The sequence below is a fragment of the Liolophura sinensis genome, chromosome 7, assembly GCF_032854445.1.
Source record: "Liolophura sinensis isolate JHLJ2023 chromosome 7, CUHK_Ljap_v2, whole genome shotgun sequence".
NCBI classification, from domain to species: Eukaryota; Metazoa; Mollusca; class Polyplacophora; order Chitonida; family Chitonidae; genus Liolophura; species Liolophura sinensis.
Window position 1 is genome coordinate 38,413,770 of NC_088301.1, and position 25,671 is coordinate 38,439,440.

The following is a 25,671-nucleotide window of genomic DNA, read 5'->3' on the forward strand; positions in this document are numbered from 1 at the left end:
GCTGCCTCACCAAATGCGGTCGGTTTGAGTTAAGCTGTTGCTTATTTGCCTGTCGTCACTATGCTTGTATCTGTTATCCTTCCAGGGTTGCACACTACTGTCATACATACGAATGAGCCCAGTCCAAATGTAAAATCAGAGGAAGGAAATAAAGATCATAGTGACAAGCAAGCCAGCATTGTTTCCTCTGTGAAACTGAAAGGACTGATAAAACCCACTCCGGTTACAGGGAGGTCCTTATATCTTAGACTTAAGTCAAAATTTCAATCGTTTAACTTGGCATGTTCCTTTCTGTTATTTTAGTTAGAATTTGTTTTACAATAACTTACACAGAATTTACACCGTTAAGCAATGTTTTGATCTTGTTACAAAAGAGTTAATTTTTAGAGTGATTTGAAATTTTAACTGAAGTCCAAAATCGCCTCGTGATTCTGGGGCCTACGGCCTATTCCACAAAGACATTTCTGACGTAAGTTAAAATTCAAAATGTTCCTCGCAATGCTTGGTTTTTGGTTATGGAAGATGAAATTTTGAGACATTTGTGTTAAGATGTAACTGAGGAGGTGGTAAAAATGTTTATCTGCAGGACTCAAAAATAAGATCAAAATCATATTTCAAATTTTGACAAGTCAAATCTGTCTTTGTGGAATCAGCCCCTAGGCCGTAAGGAGGTTAATTTTACACTTATTTACAAGATTACAAGATGGTTGAAGAGATGTCAGACATAATCCTGCAGATGCTCTTGATTGTACACTAGCTAATACCATGGTATAACAAGCCCATCAACTACTTGGCATATACGGTTGAAATTTCACACTGCATGAAAAAAAAAAAACTGACCTAGTTGGTGGATATAAGCACCCACAAATCTGGGTTATATATGATTGTGCACCAATGCAGTCACTGGCTTTCTTTCCAGTCATGTTGGAAGATCTACCAGCAACCTGAGGATGGTCATGGGTTTTCCAAGGCGCTGCCCAGTTTTTTCACACTGTAAGGCTGGCCATGGTCATATGAGTGAAATATTTTTGAATTTGGTGTTGAACACCTATCAGATAAATAATATGATGATTGATGAATATGATGAATAAAAAAAACATGCAAATGTGTTGTTTATGTAGTATATTTCAACTTCAAAGAAGAGGCTTGAATACTTCTGAAATAGCCAACTCATGCTATAGTGGGAGTAACATTCCAGAGAAAAATGGCAGACTGCATAATCATCAGATAACCAAATCTTAATACTAATGATAGGATAAACCCTCTGCATGGAATGCAATTAACTTTAAATACTGGTAAATAGGGAAGGCATAAATTTGTATATATCACAGGCATAAAAGTTATTAACTTTCTAAACAACAAGGTTAAATTTTTGCATTACAGCATGCAGTGAAGTGCTTGTTTGTGCATATAAAGCAATCAAGTACTGGGACTACCTAGGCAAGTTGCATGCATGTAAATATTGCAACAAAACAAAAGAAAGATTATTGTGATTGTTGTAGAAGTGGTAATACCGTGAATTCCGGTATAACAAATGGCATTTGCCAATAAGGAGGGCAGTGCCCCTCGAAAAGGTTTACACAAAATGAACAGCCTTTGTCAACCACAACAATGTACAAATGAGACCGACACAAAACACTGTTAAATGATTTGAATTAAGTTGCTACAACTTAATTTCAGAACTAAAGTTTTATGACAGAGACATTTGCTGTCTCAAACTGAGCCAGAAATTTCTGCTCAATGTTATTAAGTATATTTTTCCACCTAACTCATTGTCATAAAAATAGAGCATGCATATATGTAACAATATAACAATTAACAAATGAAAAGCAATGGGAAAAATACAATCCTGTGAATCACATCACTAAGTGACTTAACTCTAAGAGAAGCTTTCAGTGCAGTGCAATTAAATGTCAAATGATAAAGTAACATTGATTTAGAGGCAGTGGCAACATTTGTCTCATCACCTTTTCCTTTCTTTTTAAAATTTTTTTTTTGTCAACATAATAAATGCATACAAAAGAAGTTCGATATTTAAGGCTCAGCTTCCCAGCTTTGTCCTGGCTGTCTGACTCAGTACTTTGGCCATTTGCACATTGTTGCCAAGGTTAGAGAGCTCTGCATAGAGGACCTGTAATTTTTCTATTCCATTCAATTTGTTAATAAAAAAAACTTTAAAAATATATACCTCGAACCAAAGTTGATATCACTAAGCCAAGCACTGCTGGAGATATCAAACAGACCAGGTTACTTACTGCTACACTGGCCAACAATACTTCACAAGTTAACCAGTTTGTATATGACTCTAGTAATTAAGCTTCATACTAAATTTGCTTCAATTCAGCCGAACAGTTCTTAAGATAGTGCATGGACAAGGTTATTGCAGGATAAAATGCAACAGACCAAAATGACTAAAGAGCTCACAGGCAAACCTCAACAGTTGGCTAGCTAGAAAAGCCCTTGTTTTTAAGTTCCAACCTAAATTTGATCAAATTCCGCCCAGCAGCGCTGGATATAATGTATGCACAAGCTTATTCTCTGTTACAGTAGCATAACAGTAACAAAGAAGCAGATGAAGAAACCTAAATGTCGATTCATTATTATGATTCAAGTCAAAGTTTCAAGACAAATTTGGTAAGCTACCCATGAATTATGAAGATATAGTGAAAAGAAATTCAGAGTAGTGGATGACAGACATATTAAACCACAAAAAGAATAAATCACCCTGAAGATAGCTGGAGAGAAACATACTTAATTATTGTGGTAATAAAATATACAAGCATTTTTTTATCTTTAAAGAACTCTTTAATAAAAAAACCAATAAAATTTGACACCAACCAACTTTTGATCAAAGTTTGTACATTCTCAGGTGGTTGAATAAATTACTGATGTCAAATTATAACTTATATGTAATAGTCACTTTAATAAAAAAAGAAAATATTACACAAAAGTAACTTTGTTCATGGAATTCAAAATGAAAGCACAATACTTCTCACACCTATAATAGGAAGGGCTACGTTCAAATGTATTTATCACAGAAAAAGCTATCACAGAACAAATAACTAAAATTCTTAATATTCACACTGTATTTTCCCGTAATAAAATTGGAAGTGTGTTTGAGTACAAATAAAACTGCAGATTATTTTCTAAATGATATAAACACTCATTAAACTTAACTACCACATTGAATTCCATTATTTGAGTACATACAAAATATTTCTTTACGTAGCCTAAATTTGCTGTATTAAAAATGGTGATAAATTGCTGCAATTTTCCATCACAAAAATATCTGACCTGCAAAAATATGACAGTATGGCGGTATGTTTAGATTTATTCACGACACATATTTACGTCAATGTGTCCCTTCATAAATGCATGGTCATTATCGTAAGAAATGGAGGGGAGGCGGGGTTCTATTAAACAACGTAAATACTTGCCAACTTGTTGCAAATCTTACCCTTCTTTGCCATGACAACATATACATATACCTATTAAATGCACTACTTATTACCTTACGCTACAGTGATTCTAAAATCCCATCATTCAAATTTGAATTCTATGTGGTTAAGGGGTGTCAATGTGTGACAACCATACTCATTAATCATGTCTTACTGGCTCCCAACTCTGTTAACATATCATGAATAGCCACTTTTCCCTTAATATAGTTGTCCATGATGGCTCTGTCCACATCCTGTTCTGTAATCCTGAGGTTGTACGCATCATTGTATAGTCGAATCATCTTCTTCACTTCATCATAAGGAAGGTAGCCTTCAAGATAAAACACACCAAAAAATAAACATACATTCCATTAACAGTATATTAATGCTTTCACTGTTTATCCATCCATAGTTTAATAATGTATGTTATTGCCTGCTGTACACTTGTTATAACCAAATAATAATTGTCATTAGCCTGATGTTAAGTTTCTTTAGGCTTTATCATCTTCAGCGCAATCTGACATCATAGTGTGTAATACAGCCCCAGGTGATTTTCAAGGGCATTATAATGCTATCACATTGATTTCATTCTATTCAACATGTTGCAAACATGCCTGATGCAGTTAGTTAAAGATTTATTTATTTTATTTGATTGGTGTTTTACGCCTTACTCAAGAATATTTCACTTATACGACGGTGGCCAGCATTTTGGTGGGTGGAAACCGGGCAGAGCCCGGGGGAAACCCACAACCATTCGCAGGTTGCTGACAGACCTTCCCACATACGGCCGGAGAGTTAGTTAAAGAACAAAAGCATAAAGCTATATTTACCAAAAACATAATAGCTACATGGAGGAAGTTCTGACTTGAGTCGACACATCAAGTCATATGCCAGTCTGCTCACCAAAATGGTCAGTGAATCCATGTATAAAATTTGTTGTGACACTATGAATACTAAGGCCCGCGATATCTTATCACATACCACTGCTGTCTACATCCTGAGAGTAAATACTGGCAGCCATTTTAAGGAATCTCTGAAACCAAGGCTCTGATTCATCCTTTTCTTCTAACATTTGGCGCTTCATTCTCTGAAATTTGGCAAAAATTGTGATCATACACAATGTATCAGCAAGTTGCATGTCATACTGTTTTTTTCAGATAAAAGTTGTTCACATTCTTCTCTAACACCAAAGATCATTTCCACAAAATATTCAACTTCCAACACAAAACCCAAAGGTACAAACATGTAAACAGTGTTTGTTTAGTTTGTTCATGTCCCTGATATCAACTCCTACCATACCACATGTTACATTTTCATCCCCAGAAAGAGAGTAAAAGGACAGCTTTGATAACCAAAATATAATTCGTACAGGAAATTGTGTACACAAGACTTGTTATGCAGAATAATATGAAATTTGGTCGGTCAAAGGTCAACTTTAATTACCAAAGTGTAAACAGGTGTTGGGGAAACCTATACTTAGTCTTTGTACAAAGTTTCATTCACAATGGAAAATTGTTGTAGGAGATAAGGTGTTACAGAAGCAGGAAGCTGGGCAGCACAAAAATAAAATATGCCCCTCACTTCCAGCAGGTAGTTACACTGGCAATAATAAACCCTGTAAGCTCACAGTAGCATGTATAGATACAGGTATTCTCTTAATAAGTACCTAGACAAGATTTGAGAATAAAAAATAATTTGATGGCAGAGTCTGACTCTTGTTCATGTACCTCATATTCTTTCTCTATCTCTCTTAGTTCTCTTTCCTTCTTCTCCACATCCAGCTGACTTATTCGGCCATCTTGTTCATAAGGATTTCCAGTGTTTCCATTATAGTCACGTGCATAAGTAGGCAATGGAGTCTTACGGGTGACATCCGGAATCTGATAGGAGAACAGAGTTACAATATGTTACAGATGACTACATGAGGTAGGACCATCTTCCCCACCAGATCAGGACTACCAGCAAATAACTCGATCAAAATACAGACTTAATTTTGGTAAGAAGCTAAAAAAATTAATTATAGCATTCTGAAATATTAGTAGAATGCTAATCTCTCTGGACCCCACATGTCACAATATAATGATATCTGTATGACAGGTTTACCTCTTGCTTACTACTTTGTTCATAATTGGAAGGTTTTGGCACTTCAGCATGAGGCCAGTTGGATGATGGGTTGCCGTAATCCTTTGCATACTCCAGGGGACGTTTGCTTTTCGGAATAGTAAGCCCAGTCTGCCTAGGCTGAACTTTTTCCAAGAATTCAATAAATTGCATCCAACTGAAAAAAATATCAACACTCCATGAAATTTGTCCTGGTCACTGACCATTTAAGTAATGACGCAAACCAAAAGTATCCATATTTCTGTCACTTTATCACAACATATCCACATACCATGAAAAGACAAAAATGAAAAGTTAACACATATATCACCAAAATGCTGAAGTTATACTATCTGATAAATGGTCCAAAGGAGGTATCATGAATAAAATTTGCTACACTAAAACATGTACATACACACGTGGTATTTAAACATTTCTACATATTTTTACAGTCCAACTTACTGGTATTGTCCATCTCCATGATGGTCACACTTGGCCAGAATCTGGTTGACTAAGGACTCTTGGAGAGGAATCTGGTGAGTGGAGCTGTAAATGATCTGCTTCACCTGACAAAGGTAATAAATGGCACAGTCCAGTAGTAAGTGCAAGTAAATCACAGTATCTGTCTCAACTTCACTGACTGATAAATGTTTCATGTTATCACCATTATCTCTGCTTCTGTCACCATGCCATAGATCATGTCAAGATATGATATATATATATACAATTAAAGGAAATATCTATTAAATGTGCTGTTTGAATCTTGACAAAAAAAAAATGACAAATATATACCTGTGCAGCTGACATGGTTCCTCTATGGTTTGGATCCATTTTCCTGAAATCCAGCGTGAGTTTATCAAAGTCCACCTCTCTTCCACTGTCCAAAAGCTGCTGTTCTATTAGTCTCATCAACTTTGAAGTCTCACTGTCACTGACTGGGGTAATCGGCTTTGACCTGCCAATGTAAACCATTAATGCAGAATTAATATTTAAGGAGTGCCTCCACAGAGCACTTGCATCTAATATAATCCCTTGACAATATGGCTAAAGTCCTGGTGAATCCACAGTACTGTTTTAGTTTGCATTCAAACATAAAATCCATTCACTCAGTGGTATGTCAAAGAAAACCTAAACTTAAGAGTTACCCTCACCACAGTTTAATGTAACTTTATACTAGCATCATTGAACTAGTGATGCATTGCTGGGATGACAGCCCTGTCTTTAACTCACTCTTTAGATACGTAGTAAAGTGGTCTTGTGGAGCGTGGGGTGGGAGGAAGTGCCTCACTGCGCGGACTGTCTGCATATGTGTAATGATTGTCAAACCTGCGCGAGAAGAAAAAATAATAGTAAACTTTTTTCCGTCTACATGTCTACTTTTGTCCTGTGAAGTTAATACTACTGTGCTTGAGATTCTATAACATTTATTTAGCTAAGTTAGTTTTTCAGTGGCTTAAACAACACAAAGAATATTTCTTTCATACAAATTTGATATCCTTTTGAATCTGGATCTCCTCACACAAGGTAGCTGACAAACTCTGCTGAAGCTTTTTGTAGCATATCTAGAGAGGGCTCTATTGGAAAATGAGAAATTATGCATCAAAGAATATTTTTTAACAAAATACAGTACACCAAAGAGTGCTAAACCAAAATCTCAACTTAGTAAATGTTGAATGAAACTTAGTGTGCTGAATGACTGACTAGTACATGTAATTACATGTTTAAATGCACAATGTAGGCTTACATGTATATCTGTGTATAATAGACTATCATTATGTAAATGACCATGTTAACATGGATTTAGATAAAATATTATAAATGTTTAGTTATTATTTCATTGTACAAGAGAAAAAATGGCAGTTTATTTAGATAACATATTATTCACTACATGATCAAGTTCAACTGTTTTATATCAGAAGTGAAAATGTCATTTATTTCTACATGAATGTTGGAAAAGCTGTCTTATGAAAGGTTGCATTCCACAAGCTGCTAATATATAAATATGAGACTATATCACATTCTGAAAGCAGACACTACTCGGGATGTATGGCTATTATGGCACAGATGTAGTACACTGAAGTTACTTTGATGCGAATATATACATGTACCAAGAAGAGGGGGTGGCTACAAATACCTGTATCTTGCATTAATTAGTCTGGTTATTTGCATTATAATATGGTAAATGTACTTACTATAGCAGTACTACTGAGTACCTGTTCAAGTTCTAGATTGTATATTTTAACAGCCATTACAACTCATAACTGGAATTCATAACAAAAATATCATCTTATTACCCTACAATAAATTCTGCCGATAAACTAGAATACCATTTACACCAGTAACCAGTAAGTAATAATCACCAATTTAAACATAGATACAGTGCTTACATGTTGGTTAGAATTGTGACTGTTGCACAAATGTGGCATCAAACTAAAGAAGTGAATTTACAGTACATCAGAAAAAATATTTTATCACAAGTATAGGTAAATGTAATTTATCACAATAATGAAATCATATGATTGAGTGTCCCAAAAGTTAGGTTCATGAAACCTACAATAAAATGTTATTTGTGCTATGAAAAAAACAAAAATCATCACATCATTATAATGTTAGTGGAAAAAACTGTAACAATCACCTACATTTTTGCAGGATTAATGTTTAATAAATGTGTACCTTAAAGTTCTCCCGTGATGAAACCCTCTTAAGCAAACAAAAGACAAAAGGCCTTCATCTGAATTGCGCACAAAGTACAGTAATACTGAATAACTACCATGAAACAGGCACTCTGTGTCAATGGTTGATGTGTGAGTGTACTGTGTCATGAAATTAGTGAATGTGCATGCACCTCTTTTGACTCAATGGCTTGAGATGTATGCAATGCTGAAGGTAACTCAGCTGGGCATAAATACAAGTGCATCTGTAACATATTTACCTCAAAGTTAATATCCTAAAAGTTGGGTCAAACTAAACTGAATCAACATGCCATTTTACCGAATTACTGGCATTTTGGGCAACTTTAACAAAGCAGTGAGGGAGAAAAAGATACGTCAATAAAGTCTGACAATCAGAGCAATGTACAGTTTGAATTGGAATTTGAATTATGGTAGCTTGTTACCTGACATGGAAACATCATATTCAAATCAAGGAACGGATCAAAGTCAGTTGGAAACATTTTGTGCTTAGGTTCCCAGCTGTGTAAAATAACAGCATTCTCAGCTGTTACTATGCAGTGCTTGTAAACTACATGTACATGTAACTCTTAGTGAGAAACAGTACAGACACATGATGTATTCCACAGAAAAGAACAAAAGAGAACACTGCTTGGGTCAACTTGTTTTAGATATGCTACATGTTCATTCCACACTATCATAATTATAATATCTGGCATTAGATGGCCAAAGATAGAATCTTGACCTCATGATTCAGACTATCTTGAAAAAACATTAAGAAATGTACTGGCTCAGATGTAGTCATCTGTATTAGATATCCACATACCGTTCTGGTTGAGGTACAGACTGTGTTTGTGAAGTCTGTGATGGACCCTGGGATGTTCGCAGTGCTGTTCCGAAAAAGGACAGAACTTTCTCGTAATTGATTTTCCCATCCTCACGATCACTGACATACTGACAGGCTACCAGTCTTAAAATGTCAGGAGACAAAAATATCTGAAAGAGAAAACCACACATTCAAAAGATTAGTACATGTCGTCATTACAGGTCACAAAAGAAAGTTGTGCTACATTCGCTGAATATATCATATAAAAACTATCATGCAGGTTTTCAATGAAACATTTTAACACAATTTCCATTATTTCAACGACCAGTGGGACCCCTGCCTACAGTATCAATACTGAGGCTGGTTTGACAATTTCTTCACAAGGTTTATAACGAGCCAGTTCAAAGAGACACCAGATTGTGGAATTGAGTGTATTAAAATCATATGAACAAAACCCAATGGAGCATTGCTAACACTATGCTTCTCAAGGACTTACACTGAATCAAACTATTTAACTCCTATAACAGAAGATACCTCAAGAACAAATTTTTCCCAGTTTCCAAAAGACTTAGGTTTTATGGAAACTTTATGCGACATTGAATCAGGCTGATACAATGTCAAATATTTATTTATTTACTTCATTGGTGTTCTACAGAGTACTCAAGAATATTTCACTTATACCAAAACCGCCAGCATTATGACGGGAAGAAACTGGGCTCTGGGGAAAGCCACGACCATCCGCAGGTTGCTGACAGACCTACCCATATTCAGTCGGATAGGAAGCCAGCATGAACTATACTTGACCTAACAGCAACAACATGCTGTGTTTAAACCAATTCATACCCTACATCCTTAGCCTTGCTTCTAAGACTCAGATGCTTTGACACTTACACAGCAATGTCCCAGTTTATGTCACACCCTCGTAATTTAACACTAGTACAAATGTAACAAAGTTTTGCTCAATGGCAAACTTGTATTACTCCAATGGTAATTCCTTGTTTCCTTGTTTGAGTAGCTTACATGTTCTTACCCTGTGACGTCCTAGTACATAGCTTAGGTCCTGCATGTAACACCAGCCTCGCAACTGTTTGTCATATGATGTTAAGTCTAGGTAAATATCCTTTAGTCTCTGGGCCTCTAATTCTCTTAACTCATCATTTAGCAGGGTCAAGAGACGAAGTTCATCCTCTTTAGAAAAATGAAGCGGTTCCCGGGGAAGGTACACATTTGGCGGTAACAGTCTCAGAAGACTCTCTTTATCACTCAGGGGAGGATAGCTCTGAGATGTAACCTGTTGTACATTCATAGATGTTTCCTCTGGCGTTTCTGGACGTCTGCTCACGTTGTGGTGAATTTGACGGTTCTCATAGGGTGATCTCTGATCTTGGACAGTTCGATGTTCAAAAAAGTCATTATTTTGATGAGCTTGTGATACACCAGTATTTTCCTGAATAGGAGGTATAACCTTGTATGGACTTAAATCATGCCCTTCTTGCCTGGAGGGATGAACTTGTGAATTGAAATTATCCTAAAGTAACAAGAAATAAACAGTATTTATAATTTTTTTGTGCAATAAACAAAAGAAAAACGTTTTCTTACATGTACATTGGGAAATTCCTTCCTTGTTGGCCCTCATTTTTTTTCTTCTTTTTTTTGCTGTCAGAAATTTACATGAATTTGGAACACTTATCATTATATTCATTAAATTATTCATTCGTTCATTTCAGCAATGTTGTTTGCAGAAGTTTCCCTTGTAGCACATTGTTAAGGTTTTTGCAAACTATCCTTTCATCATGTTCCTCATTAACATCCTGAATCCAAAGTCAAAATCACACCAAAGAGAGTGGAATTCTAACACTTTATTCAGTGGTGCTTTGAGCGACACACTTGGTGGACAACTTATTTCTCTGAATAATTTGATGTCAATTCTTCATTTTAGCTACATATTAGTACATATGTACTTTTATGACATTTCTGGCAATGTGGAGTACATATTAAAGACTCACCCAGTCTGCAGTTGAGTAGCCCTGTGGACCTCTTTTGGACATCCACGGGTCAATGTGATTGGGTTTGTCAGCCACATGCTTAAAAATGCGTCTTGGAGATTCATTTTCCTCCCTGTATTCAGAAATTACAAAGATCACATGAAACTAGAAAGCCACCATATCTGTAAAGCAGTAGAGCAAAGCAGCAGTGCACCACCTGTTACTTTCATGTTAGTGCCTTTGGACATGGTTATAGAACTGGTGTAAAGGTGGGTGTAGAGATCCCAGCTTATAACTGCTATCTTGGTGACACTTGTCTGTACAGGAGTGTACTTATTTTGTGCACAATGACACCAGACCTTTCTATCTTGAATATCATTTTATTTGTAAATTCTGGTTCCAAGATTTCCGGAACTAACAATGTGGCTACATGTAGACAAAATTTACAGTATATACTGTACTGCATGTATTCTTTTTATTTATACCTGAACGGATCATTTACATACAATACGCATCGTTCTACACACTTGTATTAGGCCAATCACACATGATGGCTTGTTTCCTGTCACCAGACTCACACCATTTTATTCCCTGCCTCAGAATTCAGTACTCAATTTTTGCCAGAAATTATCACAAACTGTGAGATTATAATTAAAGACTCCTGAAATAATGATAATGACAAATTAAAATTCCTGCAATAATGTTTCAAAATAGTCTGCCAAGTGTGAGTGTAGCCTTAAATGTGAGTACCTTAATTCCTCAACCTTTTCCCATAAAGAGCAACTTTCAGTACAATTTATGTCCATTTTTAATATGATTTTGGAGACAAAACTACTTTGGTTGAAATGCCCAGTGCCAGGACTTCAGTTCACAAAAACTATAATTTCATCAGCTTACACAGAATAATGCCCTCAAAATATGCTTATACATCCTTGCAAAAAGGTTGAAGAATTATAGTATAATTCTTCTGGCTTAATTTATTCATGGTAATCAAAAATGCAACGTGAAGGTATTAAAATCAGAACAATATAGTTTTACAATGATAAATAAAACGTTACTATAATAATACATGTATATAAGAACCTATGTATCAAGTGAACAACTCATCTTACAATTTAAGAGGAACACACTTAAATGACCATATCCATGTACATGTGTGGGTATTTTAATGTATCACATTTTTTGGCTGTACAAGGGTCCCTGTATACATGTATGTTAAAAAAAAGTTCTCAAACTAAAACAATCTATTAATATGTGATACTTTACTTTGGTTTGCTGTATAACAAGCTATTAACATATGACAGAGTGCATCATTCTACAATAGGGAAGTTACAAGTTCAATCTCATTTGTTGCTGAAGGTAAAATCGTCCCCCTATATCATGTCAAAAATGTTTGACAAACTATTTTTGATCACATTTACAATGGCATGAGCATCTGAAAAAAGTTTTACAAAAAGTAAGTTAGAGTACATATAGATGAATGATGGAGAACACTGACGAACTAAACATTTGTGAATATGAAAAGTTCTTATTAAAAGAAAGTGTCATTTATGTCTCTAGAACACAGTGAGACAAGGGATTGGTAAATTAATGTCAACAAAGGTTGCCTAACATTTATCACATATCATCTGATACAGAAGGATGTTTTGAGTTCGAACTCAAAACTCCCCAATTAGGCAAATCAACATACATGTCTTATAGTACAATGATTTTTATGAAGTCCTTCTTCACACAAATTACTACAGCTGACAGTAAAAAGAACTGCAGATGAAACAGGAACCATACCCTCCATAACGATCTGAGGTTGGTCTGCCAGCATATGATTCAGGTCTGTACTCATGGCGATCCCAATACTGCCGATTCTGAACAGGCAAACCTTCTGGAGCTGGCCAGTAGAGTTTTCGCGGTCTTGACATTTTAATAACATTGAACAGTCAGGTCTTGGTAGTAGAATACATTCATACAACAGTAAGCTCAGCTTTGGTTATGTCAAATGTATGTATGGTCCCTCATGGTGCATGTATATCCAACAGCTCTGTCAGTTGTATATCTATCTCCAATGTCATTTCAAGGTGATCCTATTGCCACAACTTGACCACAATAATCACACTATTTTGGCAGATAACTTTGTGGAGACATGCCAACCTAATATCTACAGTAATCTGAAAATCTGATTTAGGGATTATTCCCAAGAAATTTGCTGCCAAATGATCCTACACGTACGTGTGGATCTCAAACCAAACTCTACTCAATCAGCACTAGATACGTTCCAACTGTAAAAATCTTCTGGTAATCATTATGCCTATCACCTGTGCTTATACATATATTTTTAGAACTGTGTAAAGCAGTACAGATTTGTTTTGGCCTACGCGTGAGCATGCATGTCTAAAGAGCTCAACATATATGTAAAGGGCATTGACATGCACAATAGTCAGTCACATGGACCTAATACACATGTCATAGGTACAAAGACTTCATTATGGACATACATGTATGTGTAGGGTGTTATTGGGTGCCTTTGATGTACCTTCTCTAATTCTTCCCATTCATGGCAATTAATATGTTAAAACTTGCCACAGACTGATAAGTACATGTACTTAATCACTTATGTGTATATTCTTAGAAAAAAAAAAAAATTGGAAGAGAGCAAAAAAAAATTCGCCATGAATCACTCTCTTTACATTTTAGTGGTGTGGTCTGAATGTGTTCATCTAATATTGTAGTCTGCTGAAGTGTTAACCCACAGGTACATGTATGTAGTTAAAATAGTTTGTATTATTTCCAAACCTGCAGTTTGTGTAGTACCTTATCTTATGATACACAGAGACAACCCAAACATACACAGGCTGTATGGATATCTGAGTCTGAAACACCAGGCTACCATAAAAGTATTCTGTATCAAATTTTATCCTACACATAGAAGGTAAATTTAACACAAGTGATGCTAAACTACATGTACATGTAGGTATACACAGAATATACATCTGATAAGGCAGGTTGGTAAAATTGTAATACGTTTTGAAATTGTCCTGAAATTGTTCAACCTAACCAATTTTGTTCTGTGATCAAAATCAAATTAAAAAGATGCATAAATAGCACTAAATGTTGCTTTTCATATGCGAAAAGGTTGAGGAAATAGAATACATGTATATGTAGTTCATACTGTACGTAATATATTTAATTTATAAATTTACTTCAATATTACAATGATTAGTGCAGAGAAAATATAGGAATCTGGCAAGAATCTCATTCTAAGCAAATTCACAAGGAAATTGATGTCTGTAATTTAGTAATTGAACTTACTTTGTAATATTACAATGTAAATTTGTGTACCTGTACAATAAATATGTTCCACACAAAATGCTGACATATATTTATATTATACTTTTATGTCTTTGGAGCCCCTTTTTGTTCTCGAATAACAGACTTCCAAACCACATTCATGAAAACATGCTCGGTCATGTGACACAAAATTAATAAAAAAAAAAGCCTAACTACAAAGATCATATTTATCATTGTTCTAGAAAATTAAGGTTTTAATTTATACCTCTCTGGTTTCTTTCTCTGGAAGTTTTTAATTAATGGTTACATGTATGTCATTGCATTTTATAACAATTTATAGAGGTTATCATGTATCACAAAAATGATTAAAATTCATTTTCTGAAACCTAATCGTACATGTAACTGACGGGATCAATTCCAAGCAAGGTGTGCATTCAATAGATTACATACAAGCACATATGCATGTAAGTTGATACATGTGTAGATAATGAGTCTACAATCTGCAACACCCAACTAATGTAATCAAACACAGGTACTGGTTAACTGTGCTCAACTATTTGCCTCTTGGAAACCTGCTGACTACCTGTGTATGCTTATAATTCTCACACTAACTAATTAGATTCCTTGTCAGAGAGCCAAATAAAAAAGTCTTGACCCAACTGGCCTTGCCAGATTAGTTTTCCAATAATTAGCCAGCACAGCTGGAATGAGCTCAAGGCTGTTCTTAACCAAGAACTTGTTTGGCATGAAATACTGTATGATGCCAGTTCAAATTAAAAAAAAAAAATGTTCATGATGAATACTCGCAGGCAGGTGTTAAACCAGAAATTGAAATCAGGCTATTTACGTACATGTAAATGTAGGCCTTTTACATGTGTCACATTCAGACTGAAGAGAAAATACATGTACATGTATACTGTATTTGTCCCAAAATTTCATCCATAAAAAAGCATTTTTATATTAACTTTTAAAAATATTATTTGTTTTTCTGAAACTTTCTTCTTTTCACTAGGATTTAGTTCTAATCCTTCCAAACAACCCTCAAAACAACTTTCTAAGATCGATAGAACTCTCAGAATCAGAGTAAATCCCATGTAACTTCACATGATTTTCACCAACTGATCATGTGCATATACATATAACAAACTTCAGTTCACACAGCAGTGTAAATAGTTCATGAGTGAGTGAGTGCCTGGGGTTTAACGTCATACATAACAATTTTTCAGTCATATGATGACAAAGGAATCCTTATAGTGCATAAAAGGTGTAATCTGCCTTGTTGTTGCAGGATGGATTTATAAAATTTATTTTATCTAGTGCTGCTTCACTAAGACAACTTACGGAAGGCAAGTAAGTCGCCCCACCTGAGCCATTATACTGATATGGGTCAACCAATTGTTGCACTATTCCCTTAATGCTGAATGCCAAGCGAGGAAGTTATAACTTCTTCTTTTTAAGGCCTTAGGTGTGACCCTATTCAGGACTGACCCTCGATCTACCGCCCCAGAAGAAGACGCTTTACCAACTGAGCCATCGGGGCCGGGAATAGTTTATGAAAGATTTCATCAAATTATGTGATTTACAATAAATACAGTCTTTAATATCTTGAGGGAATCTGGCAGGGAGCACTCAAAAATGTTCTACTGAAGTTACACAAAATTAACATCAAATATTCTAACATTACATGTATATACCAAAATATTGCACTGTAGGTTTATAGTTTATTTTCAAAGGTGATCTACCTGTATTAGCTGGGGTATGGTTAAATTAGCTTAGGCCCCAAAAATATGAGTGAAAGTTTTTTGTATGACTTCCAGGTACATGTAAGGCCATCCTTCACAGATCAATACTTCATTCTGACATGTTGACTCTTGTTCAAACAGGACTCATTTAGCATAAGCAAATAAAATCTACAGAACAGAAAAGAAAACTTCCATGCCTACTGCAACTGAGTCTTTACAAACAGATTTATTTAAAGAAATAAATCCATCAAGTTATGCAGAATTTTGCCTGGGATAGAGATTAATAATTAGACCCTATCTCAATACCAGGTCACAACATGTTGTGCATGTAATTACGCTAAAAACTGTTATGCTAAAAACCCTCTGTAATGCAATAACATTCTACCCAATACACAGAATTTTATTTAAACAAAATATACGTAGGTCTTTCGTATGATCAAAATTATGCCAGAATCAGGATCAGAATTCAGTTTCATTCTGTTAATAGTTGTGCCTAGTTGTAACTTGTAGAAATTTTTATTATGCATGTAAATTGTTTTTAGTTTAACAAGTAACATTGGGAGTATTTGGATAGGTGTAACTGTAGTGAAAATGTGTCTCCTACTAACACAATTTCTCTTTCAAGCCAGAATAGATTGACTCTTTGATTGTTGTTTAACATCGCACTGAAGAATTTTTCATACATACGATGATAGTCAGGAATATGGGTAGGAACACTGCAGTGTCCAGAATATTTGGGATCATTGAGAATATACACATATTAATATTAAACAACATAATTTACATTAGTTTTAGTTTTTAGTTATATGAATTGAATCATCTAGACTCACTCAGAGTACTTACCCATATCTTTTAACTGAATCTATAAAGTATATAGGCTTGCCACCAACAATTTTCATGCGGGTTGAAGGAGTAAGAGTTGTTCCAAATGGTGCATTTTTGAGGACAAAGTCTGCCTCCTTTGGATGAGTTAAGAACTCAAACTCAGGTTTTTCATTCTACAAAACAAAAGAAAAAATCAAAGCTGAGCAAGAACAGGCAAGAAGGTCACCCAAACAGGAAGCAAATATTATCTCATAAAAAAAATAAATACTGATATACACCATACCTTTCTTCACTTTCTAAAGCTGAACACAAATGAAAGATTATCTCTTTTCTAAACATACATGCATTTTAGATAAAGATAGCTTATATCTGGTATCATGAACAGATACAGATAATGATTGTTTCTATGTTTATCACATACTTTTTAAATAAAGCATCAAAGAATTACCAAAGTTGATCAAAAGGGAAATTATGGTTTGAGCATTCACATCTATTTAAAACTCCATTACAACCCTTCATTTTACAAAAATGTCACATTTCACAAAATAAGAATGAAGGTGGGTACTATAATGTCTATCATGATGCTGAAACAACATAGAGAAACATGCAATGGATTTCAGCAACAAGGTAACTACCAGTATGTATGCATGTATACACGTACTGTGTATGCCTGTAAGGCAAATACTCCAAAATTATATTCAAAAGCAGGGGCCTCCGTGGCTCAGTTGGTTAGCGCGCTAGCGCAGCATAATGACCCAGGAGCCTCTCACCAATGCGGTCGCTGTGAGTTCAAGTCCAGTTCATGCTGGCTTCCTCTCCGGCCTTACGTGGGAAGGTCTGCAGCAACCTGTGGATGGTCGCAGGTGTCCCCCGGGCTCTGCCCGGTTTCCACCCACCATAATGCTGGCCGCCGTCGTATAAGTGAAACATTCTTGAGTACGGCGTAAAACACCAATCAAATAAATAAATAAATAAATATTCAAAAGCATAGGAGCAAATGAAGGTACCATTACAATACAATTTGACAACTTTGTTCAATATGAACAGGCTATGGGGCTGTTTTAAAATGTATGTGCATAAACTAGTATTTGTAGTTTAATGCTAATGAATTTGTACTTTAATGCTAATGGAATTGCATAGCTGGGATTCAAATAATAAAGCCAAAGATGTACATGTGTACAGTATGTACATACAATTAAAACACACATGGATACATTTACATAAAGTGTAACGTTACAAAAAAAAATAAATAAAACACTCTAAATGTGACCATTTAGTCCATTTTTCATGTATGATTTAATACAGATAATGTATCGGCATTTCAGTCAAAAACAGTTTGGGACATGTATGGTCCTTAAAATAACATCAAACTAACCTCTACTAAGGTTTTGTAATGGATATATGCTATATACCTGTGTGTTGAATGTGAATGTTCGGATTTAATTATTTCATGAAACCTGACCTACAAATACTGATATATAAGACACTTACTTTCTTCCGTGGAAAGATTCTGCCATCCATTTTTAGCTACAGTCTCAGGACACAGAATAAAGTAAACACCATTTGCAATGTAATCCAAGAAGAATCTCACTCCACAAACAAGGCACCAAAACAACAGAATGTACATACATGTACATTCTGATATATACAGGTACATGTATACATGTACACCAGGCCTCCCTCTAAAGAGATATCCAGTTACTTACCAGCAGTTTTAAGGCACAGGTCCAATTTGACACAGATCGGTTTGTCTTCAACGGAAATTTCTTGTTTGAGGTACGGTCATAATTACTGTACATTTTAATACAGAACAGCTACATGTATATACATACATGTACATAGACACATACAGGCACACATGTATGGATCAGATTAAACATACTAAATCCATGTCACAGAAAGAATGTAACGATAGATGATCCATCCACAGGTAAATCCTTGAAACGATAACTGTTCACAGATGTTCGAGTGTACAAGAGCATGAAATGTTTGACATGCCTCAACAGGGCCAAATCAACAACATGTAACAGGCTAGTTTATAAATCATTCAGAGCCCTAGGTCTGCATAACTGCCACTTAACACACTGCTAAAAGCTGGTAATTTGGCAATACATAAACATAACACCAGTCAGCTTACGCCATAGAATCATAAATCAGGTTACATATGTACATTATATATGCTCATATATAGCTGTTACATGTAAACAAGTTTTTATGATGTATACTGCATTGTAAACCAGGTACAAGTCAAGGTACAAGTACAGACATTTAATTCTAATGGAAAAGGAACATAAAACAATCTTTGTGAAATGGTATATGAATATGTTAGCTCTGAGCCAGCCACGGGTCAGGTGTCAGCAGTCAGGATTTACAGCTGATTAACCATGGACTAGCACATCTTATTCTGAATCCTAAAACCACTCTGTACATGTAGCTTCAAAACATCCATTAACTCTTTTGCACTTGTAATACCGTTCTAGGCAAAACTGCCTATGTACCCACAACAACATTTCTCTTAACGTTTAAAGGAACAGTACTGCAGTCCAGATGACAAATGACACCTTAAATTAGACCACCATAAAAGGCAGTTGTGATCTATTCCTATTGGCAAACCCCTATTGACAAACCCTACTGACATCTTCCTAGACAGACAATAGGCATTCTGAACTATTTTCATGGATTCTGCTCTTAGTTCCAAGCAACAACATGAACAACATCCGAATCCATTGCGGAGCATGACTACAACAATAATAATGGAATCAAACTCTATTTCTACAGCTCTGTGTGTCTTCCAAAAAAAAAAACTACAGGATTTTTATAAAATAAAAGGCTTAATCCTAGATAAGTGTATGCTACCTACAATTTGTTACATATAGGATATTCAGATGTCAAATGAACAGGACAACAATTGGGATAAACGAAGAGACTTTTGAAATTCGTGCATAAAAAATACAGATGTTTCTTGTGTACATGTACATGTACCTTGCAGTGTGGGTTCTTGCTTAAATCAAGATAAATCAAGAGAATAAACTTGTGTTTCCCAGTCAATGCATAGGATATCGAAGGGACTAAAACCACCCTCCAAAATTCTGCATGATAACAAGTATTAAAATGGCAAATGAACAGAACTTTACTCATATTTTAAGTGGCTATATTAGTAAACCACGTCAAAGCAGTGACCCAAGTACGATGTTTACAAAGGTTTGTGAAACTGTCATGTTGAAGTGAACACGCAACTTGCACACAACACAAAGAAATATATAATTCATTTGCATCAAACGATACTAGGTTCAGAGATCGTACATGTATATACATGTATCTACATGATCCGTCATAGCCCAAGCTAGCTGAGACAATACCAATGTATCCTTTAGCATCAGTGCAACATACCTTCACAGGTACAACTTTACTGAAAACAGCAACTCAAGTGCATACTTATATTCGGTATACAGTGATTCCTTAATTCAGCAAAAGTGTAGATCTATACATGTATGTCAAAGCAAGCATCCTTCAACATTAATCAGGCCATTTAAACTTTTGATTCATTTTCGACAAAATGTTGACAATGAAATCCAAATATTAGCATAGTGCCCACTGTATGTCAAAGTCCATAACAGGAAAAAACATAATTTGGCAAAAAATGGGTGAAACAGCCCAAAGCTTGAACTTGATCTGTAAAAATCAAATCTGATCTGAAAAAAGAATAAGACGATATATCCAAACCCTAAATATTTTCTTTCTTGAGCAATATTTCCAAATTCCATATGCTTCCATCTGTTTGCTTTACAACCACAAATAAGGTCACCCATTACATGTATCAATATTGGTGGCACTGCCACTACTGTGTATTTTTAGTTAAAGGATGTCTCAGTGTCTTTCAAAAATCCTATTCTTCTGAAATTAAGATGAGAGAGATAAAGAAATGAGACACTCTGATCTCAAAGACAGGCCAAATCTTTGGCGACAACACAGTATGTGCATGTACACGTATTATATGAAGGATGCCATCAGTTTCCTTGGGATCTGGTAATCATGAATAGTACCAGTCTGAGAGTTGATGATATAATTTTGCTGACACGAACAATGTCAAAAAGTAACTTTTTTCAACAATAAATCTGACGCAAAAATCCCCTTAGACCTGAATTCTGCCGAGTACCACCATATGGGATAAAATGAAATGCAGAATTCTTATTGGTCTCTGTAGATCATGGTGTAGGTTTCAAAAGTAGTTATATATATACAAGTAATATAAAGATATATAAGCTGCAGTGAACAGCTCATTAAGGCACAACTTTTCCCTTCTGAAGCTACATGTAGTAGACTGCAATTTCCATTTAGCTGGTCCCTTTTCTACCAAACAGCCAAGATTAAATTCTCAAATATTTTTCTTTAATATCTCCTTCCAAGTCCACAACAGCTCCTCTCCATTGCTGAGTTGGGGGCAACTGATATTCCAAAAGCTAGCCTTTTAACTTTTCTTAGTACAATTGTGGATAAAATAATTCTATTTGAAATTTCCATAAAAGTTTTTTTTCACATCAAGCTTATTACTTTATAACCATAGGTAAACAGCATGTGCCATGTGCATTGAGCATGCTCAACCCAGCACATTTGACCAGCTAAACTATATCTACATGTAACCTAATCCCACACAACTATGAAACATGTATCTTAAGTTACATCAAGTGAAAAAATGTCTGTTAGCTTTTACTAATTCTTTTGTTTGCAATTTTCATATATGAAGAGCCTTTGGACACTATGAAGTATCTCTGCTTGTAAATTTGAATAACAGTTATCCTAATACAGTGCCAGAGGCAACTTTTCAGTGTACAGTCCCAATATTGATTTATTGTCCGGTCACTAGTGCCAAGAGAATAATAACGACAGGAGCCAGAGTTGTGAGCTGCTCAGGAAATGAATGAACTCGCTATATAGTTTACCCTGCAGCATGATTGATCTGGAGGGTTCACTTTTGGACTCCAGTAACGCAATCAGGGCAAATATCCAATATATTCTGATACGGCTACTGTATTGTCACTATAATTAAATTACACTCCATTCTCCACACACACACATGTAAGGCTACACTACATTAAAATTCATAAATATAACATTCAATTTACATAAAATCGTTCAGTTCAGATGAAAAAGTGCAAAAAATTAGTTGTATATATGTTCTTCAATGTTTTTTTTTATTTGAAAATAAAGTTTTGTATGGTGGGTATTTGGAATCACCTCTTGGTATATCTTGTTTTTGCGTAATAATGTTATGAAGATTGAGCACATCTTTAATAAGTGTGTTTGTAATAGAATTTGGTCTCTTCAGCTAACAAATATGATGCAGACCAAGAGGTGGTCCCAAATGCCAACCGTATAAAAATATTTCCATATACCCTTTTATCATATAAATTAAAAACCACATGAATTAAGTTTCCATGCGGTTTCATCTGATTTTGGCATCATTTTTATATTTTCTCATTCTATAAGGTTATGTTCCTCAGAAGTCAATAATACACATTTAATTTCAGTTGTGAAATATCTCATGAATTATTCAAACTGAGTGTTATCCATCATTTCCTTTCTGTGAAAAGTTTTCTCGTATTGAAATCAAAATTTCATATTAATTTAAAAGCACATGTATGCATGCACACGCCATGTATGCATACATGCAGATGTATGTGTATATCGGTATAATAAATGTCTTGTACAGTACTTACACGCATGGAACTAACGTAAATGAGGTTTAATAGTTCAAATGAAAGATATTACCAATGTAAATGTAGCCAAGTACATGTACAAGTACCTTAATGTTATCACTGTTACACCCTACCATGAAAATTCAGCCAAAAGTAAATTCCTAAATATTTGGGTAGTTCAGTAAAAGGCTGACAAACACATAAAATTGGATTAGTTTGTCGACACTGGAAGGCACTCTATGAGGTAGCAAACATTTCCCAGTCTGAACAACATACATCCATTACTGCCATTTACAGAAGGGACATACACAGGTCAATAGCAACGAATAGCACAGGTATAAAGCCGGCACACCACAGAGAAATCAAATTAAGGCTTAGGGCAGTGACATGGGTCAACACACATCTGATAGGTGCATTTGGGGGCTGACATACATGTACGCCAACAGCATAGAAAATAAATGCTTCAATGATACATTTTAAAGAGTGCACAAATATCTTATTTGCACATACATATAGCACTGATAGCAGTCAAACATGATTAAATTACCCAACAGAAAAGACTATCTGACATTTGTAGAATGAAACATGGAAACCTGATTCATGTGTATCAGTGCCTGAATTGTAGGTATTTGAATACATTTACTGGCAGCAGCAAGTAATTCAATCTCAATAAATTGCCTTGCTATAGTCTTCTTGGACAAAACATTCACATGTAACACAGACCACTGATGTACTGTTAACAAAAGTCCTGTTTTTACTAGTGTACATGTACATGTAAATCAGAATCATAACAGGTACATTTTTGGGTAATAAATCATAACCCTCAAGGGTAAAACAAAATCTGAAGATATTGCCTCCTTGTCCTCATAAATGCGTACAATATATGCTCTTAGAATAAATGTACAAATAATAGTAGAATTACAGTACATGATAATAACTGCATGTAACAGTATTCCATTTACAAAACAAATTTGAAGTGATCATTGGAAAATTAAACTGATGTAAGTTTGCTCTGGTGAAATGTAATGCAATGCAATAACATCATTTAGCCTACCTTCTATACATGTATATGCTTTATGCAGTGTATGATAACCTCTGAATCTCAGAAATGTCTGCTGAAATGGTATGCATACTGTATATTCATTATACATTACTGAATCTCAGACCTATGTAGCCTAGGAAAAAAACAGATCGATGTTGTGCTAAGGATTAATCGACAGACAAAAAGAAATGGAACATAACAGTCTGCAAATTTAAGGTTGTGGAGACGTATTTAATGGGTAACTTTTGTCTCAAATGCTGTGACACACTACAACAGCAACTACATCAGGTTTTTAAATGGAGCTCGCTAGTTCTGACATTGGTTTGGGGACACGCGCGGCCTAACAAAATTTTGCCAAACCTAATGAACAGAGCAATCTCGGACTAATGTATATGATACAAAAAATGATAAATCAAAATGTCATAGCTATCTTTCCCACCATGCTGATTATATAAGAGACATACACATGAACATGTAGAGATATCCCAAAGCATTGAATATCATGGAACTTTCATGAGAGATCTGGTTGACCTACCTATACTTATATGCTCTTTGTGGGGCCGATGAAATCCATTTCATATTTAATTATGTATGCACAAGTTCATGCTCTATCATATCATGCTGTCATTTATGTTGAAATGAGTTATATTCATAATTAGTCACTTCCCCTACACATGTAGTCACTTAATTAGGCCTAAAACATTCTGTGTTCCATCAATATAAAATTACTGAATACATACCATCTTACAATTTTCTAGCTCACAACTTTTACAAAATAACTTTAAATGTTTGACATAATATAAAAAAAGTCTCACATTTACGCCATAAGTATATGTCTTACAAAATTTGTATGATATATTGTGATATACTAAAAAACTAAATGGTAGGCCATGTACGTAAAGCTTCAGCGTTACCATGGTTATGCAGGCCCATGGACTTAGGGCACCGGTACTGTAATTGAAATATACACTACGTAAATTTGAATTTGACTTATCAGCTTGTCATGACAACGCCTTTTTATTTCAGCCTCCAACAGTAAACTAGGCAGTAATTTAATATTCTTCTTCCGTTCTAGAAATCCATATAAAAGTTTAACTTAAACTTACTCTTCGTCCACATTTCGGCATGTTGAATCCGCAAGAATCTTTTCCTCTGTTCCTTAGGTAGAAGGATTCAAGTATCTACCATATACCAGACATTGTAAATTTGATCCCACTCTAAACCTATTGAACCCTGTTTTGTGAGGCGCTTAGCTCCCGGCCTGTTTCAATAGGCGTTACTATCAGAAAGTAACAACAAACCATTTACAGTGCAACAAAATAACCGCGCACGTGTGAAAGCGTCTAGCTGTTGCTGTTGACAGTGCTGAGTAGGGCCTCGCTAACACCTCAGCCGCTACTTCGTAGTTTTGCTGTGCCGATCAGGTAACTTTATTGATTCAAGCTTAATCATTTCAAGTAGCTGTGGGAGATTAAATCCAACACCACAATAACCCAGATGGCAATAAAACTGCTAAGCCACATACGACAACCATGGTATCAAGGGGCTGAACTTTATCAAACGAAAAGGCATTGCACAGTTTCTTCCCTTGGCTTGAGCTGCGGTAAGATTGGACGGCGTCAGCGCTGCCTCATAGTGCTGCTGGCCTGAAACATAGCTAGGCCTACATTGTCATGATGAATATAACAATTGTTCCAAATAATTTGTGTATATATATGAGTGTGTTATTTTTTGTCATACAATACTGACATGACAAAAGAACAAGATCAATATACCAGTTAAGGGAGAGAGATATATACACTGCCGCGATCAATCCAAGGTACATTGCATATGAATCCATTATTTGTTGGTCGACTCACCAGTAACGGCGGGTTTGTGGCGCGTGAGAGTTGGGCTGGGAGAGTCTTTTATAATTTTTTTCAACAATCGTTGAAGAGGGGAGGACGACACCAGAAAGAATAATTTAACGAAACGGTTGCCTTAATCGTTGTAAACTCATATGATAACTGGCAATTTATGTAGTTAACCCCAACGCAGTAATTAACAAGTACTCCTAAATGACATTAA

The 25,671-nt window shown here is 35.4% G+C and overlaps 1 protein-coding gene across 4 annotated transcripts; it reads right to left on the minus strand.

Annotated features, from left to right (window-relative positions):
• Positions 1 to 1,113: 1,113 nt before the first annotated feature.
• On the minus strand, positions 1,114 to 24,842 carry LOC135470436 (uncharacterized). 4 transcript variants are annotated; one of them, XM_064749376.1, is made up of 12 exons: positions 24,711 to 24,842; positions 16,885 to 17,039; positions 11,039 to 11,150; positions 10,063 to 10,560; positions 9,033 to 9,202; positions 6,768 to 6,863; positions 6,330 to 6,492; positions 6,000 to 6,103; positions 5,541 to 5,715; positions 5,165 to 5,317; positions 4,419 to 4,524; positions 1,114 to 3,768 (listed from the first exon to the last, which is right to left on the minus strand). In XM_064749376.1, exons 1-12 carry the CDS (start codon positions 24,729 to 24,731, stop codon positions 3,602 to 3,604), a joined length of 1,920 nt encoding a protein of 639 aa, XP_064605446.1. In that variant the 5' UTR covers positions 24,732 to 24,842; the 3' UTR covers positions 1,114 to 3,601. The 4 variants fall into 4 exon arrangements, with proteins under 4 accessions (XP_064605446.1, XP_064605444.1, XP_064605447.1 ...); XM_064749374.1 differs by lacking the exon at positions 24,711 to 24,842 and adding an exon at positions 18,573 to 18,775; XM_064749377.1 differs by lacking the exons at positions 6,768 to 6,863; positions 24,711 to 24,842 and adding an exon at positions 18,573 to 18,775.
• Positions 24,843 to 25,671: the final 829 nt, after the last annotated feature.

What these genes read in the sequence shown, in the direction of transcription:
- LOC135470436 (XM_064749374.1), bottom strand. Translation starts at nt 18,665, where the DNA reads ATGTACAGTAATTATGACCGTACCTCAAACAAGAAATTTCCGTTGAAG. An exon ending in GATTCAGTTAAAAGATATGG is followed by an intron (nt 11,151 to 16,884) that starts GTAAGTACTCTG and finishes TTCTGAATACAG; the next exon opens with GGAGGAAAATGAATCTCCAA. An exon ending in AGATAGAGAAAGAATATGAG is followed by an intron (nt 4,525 to 5,164) that starts GTACATGAACAA and finishes GCCAAATTTCAG; the next exon opens with AGAATGAAGCGCCAAATGTT.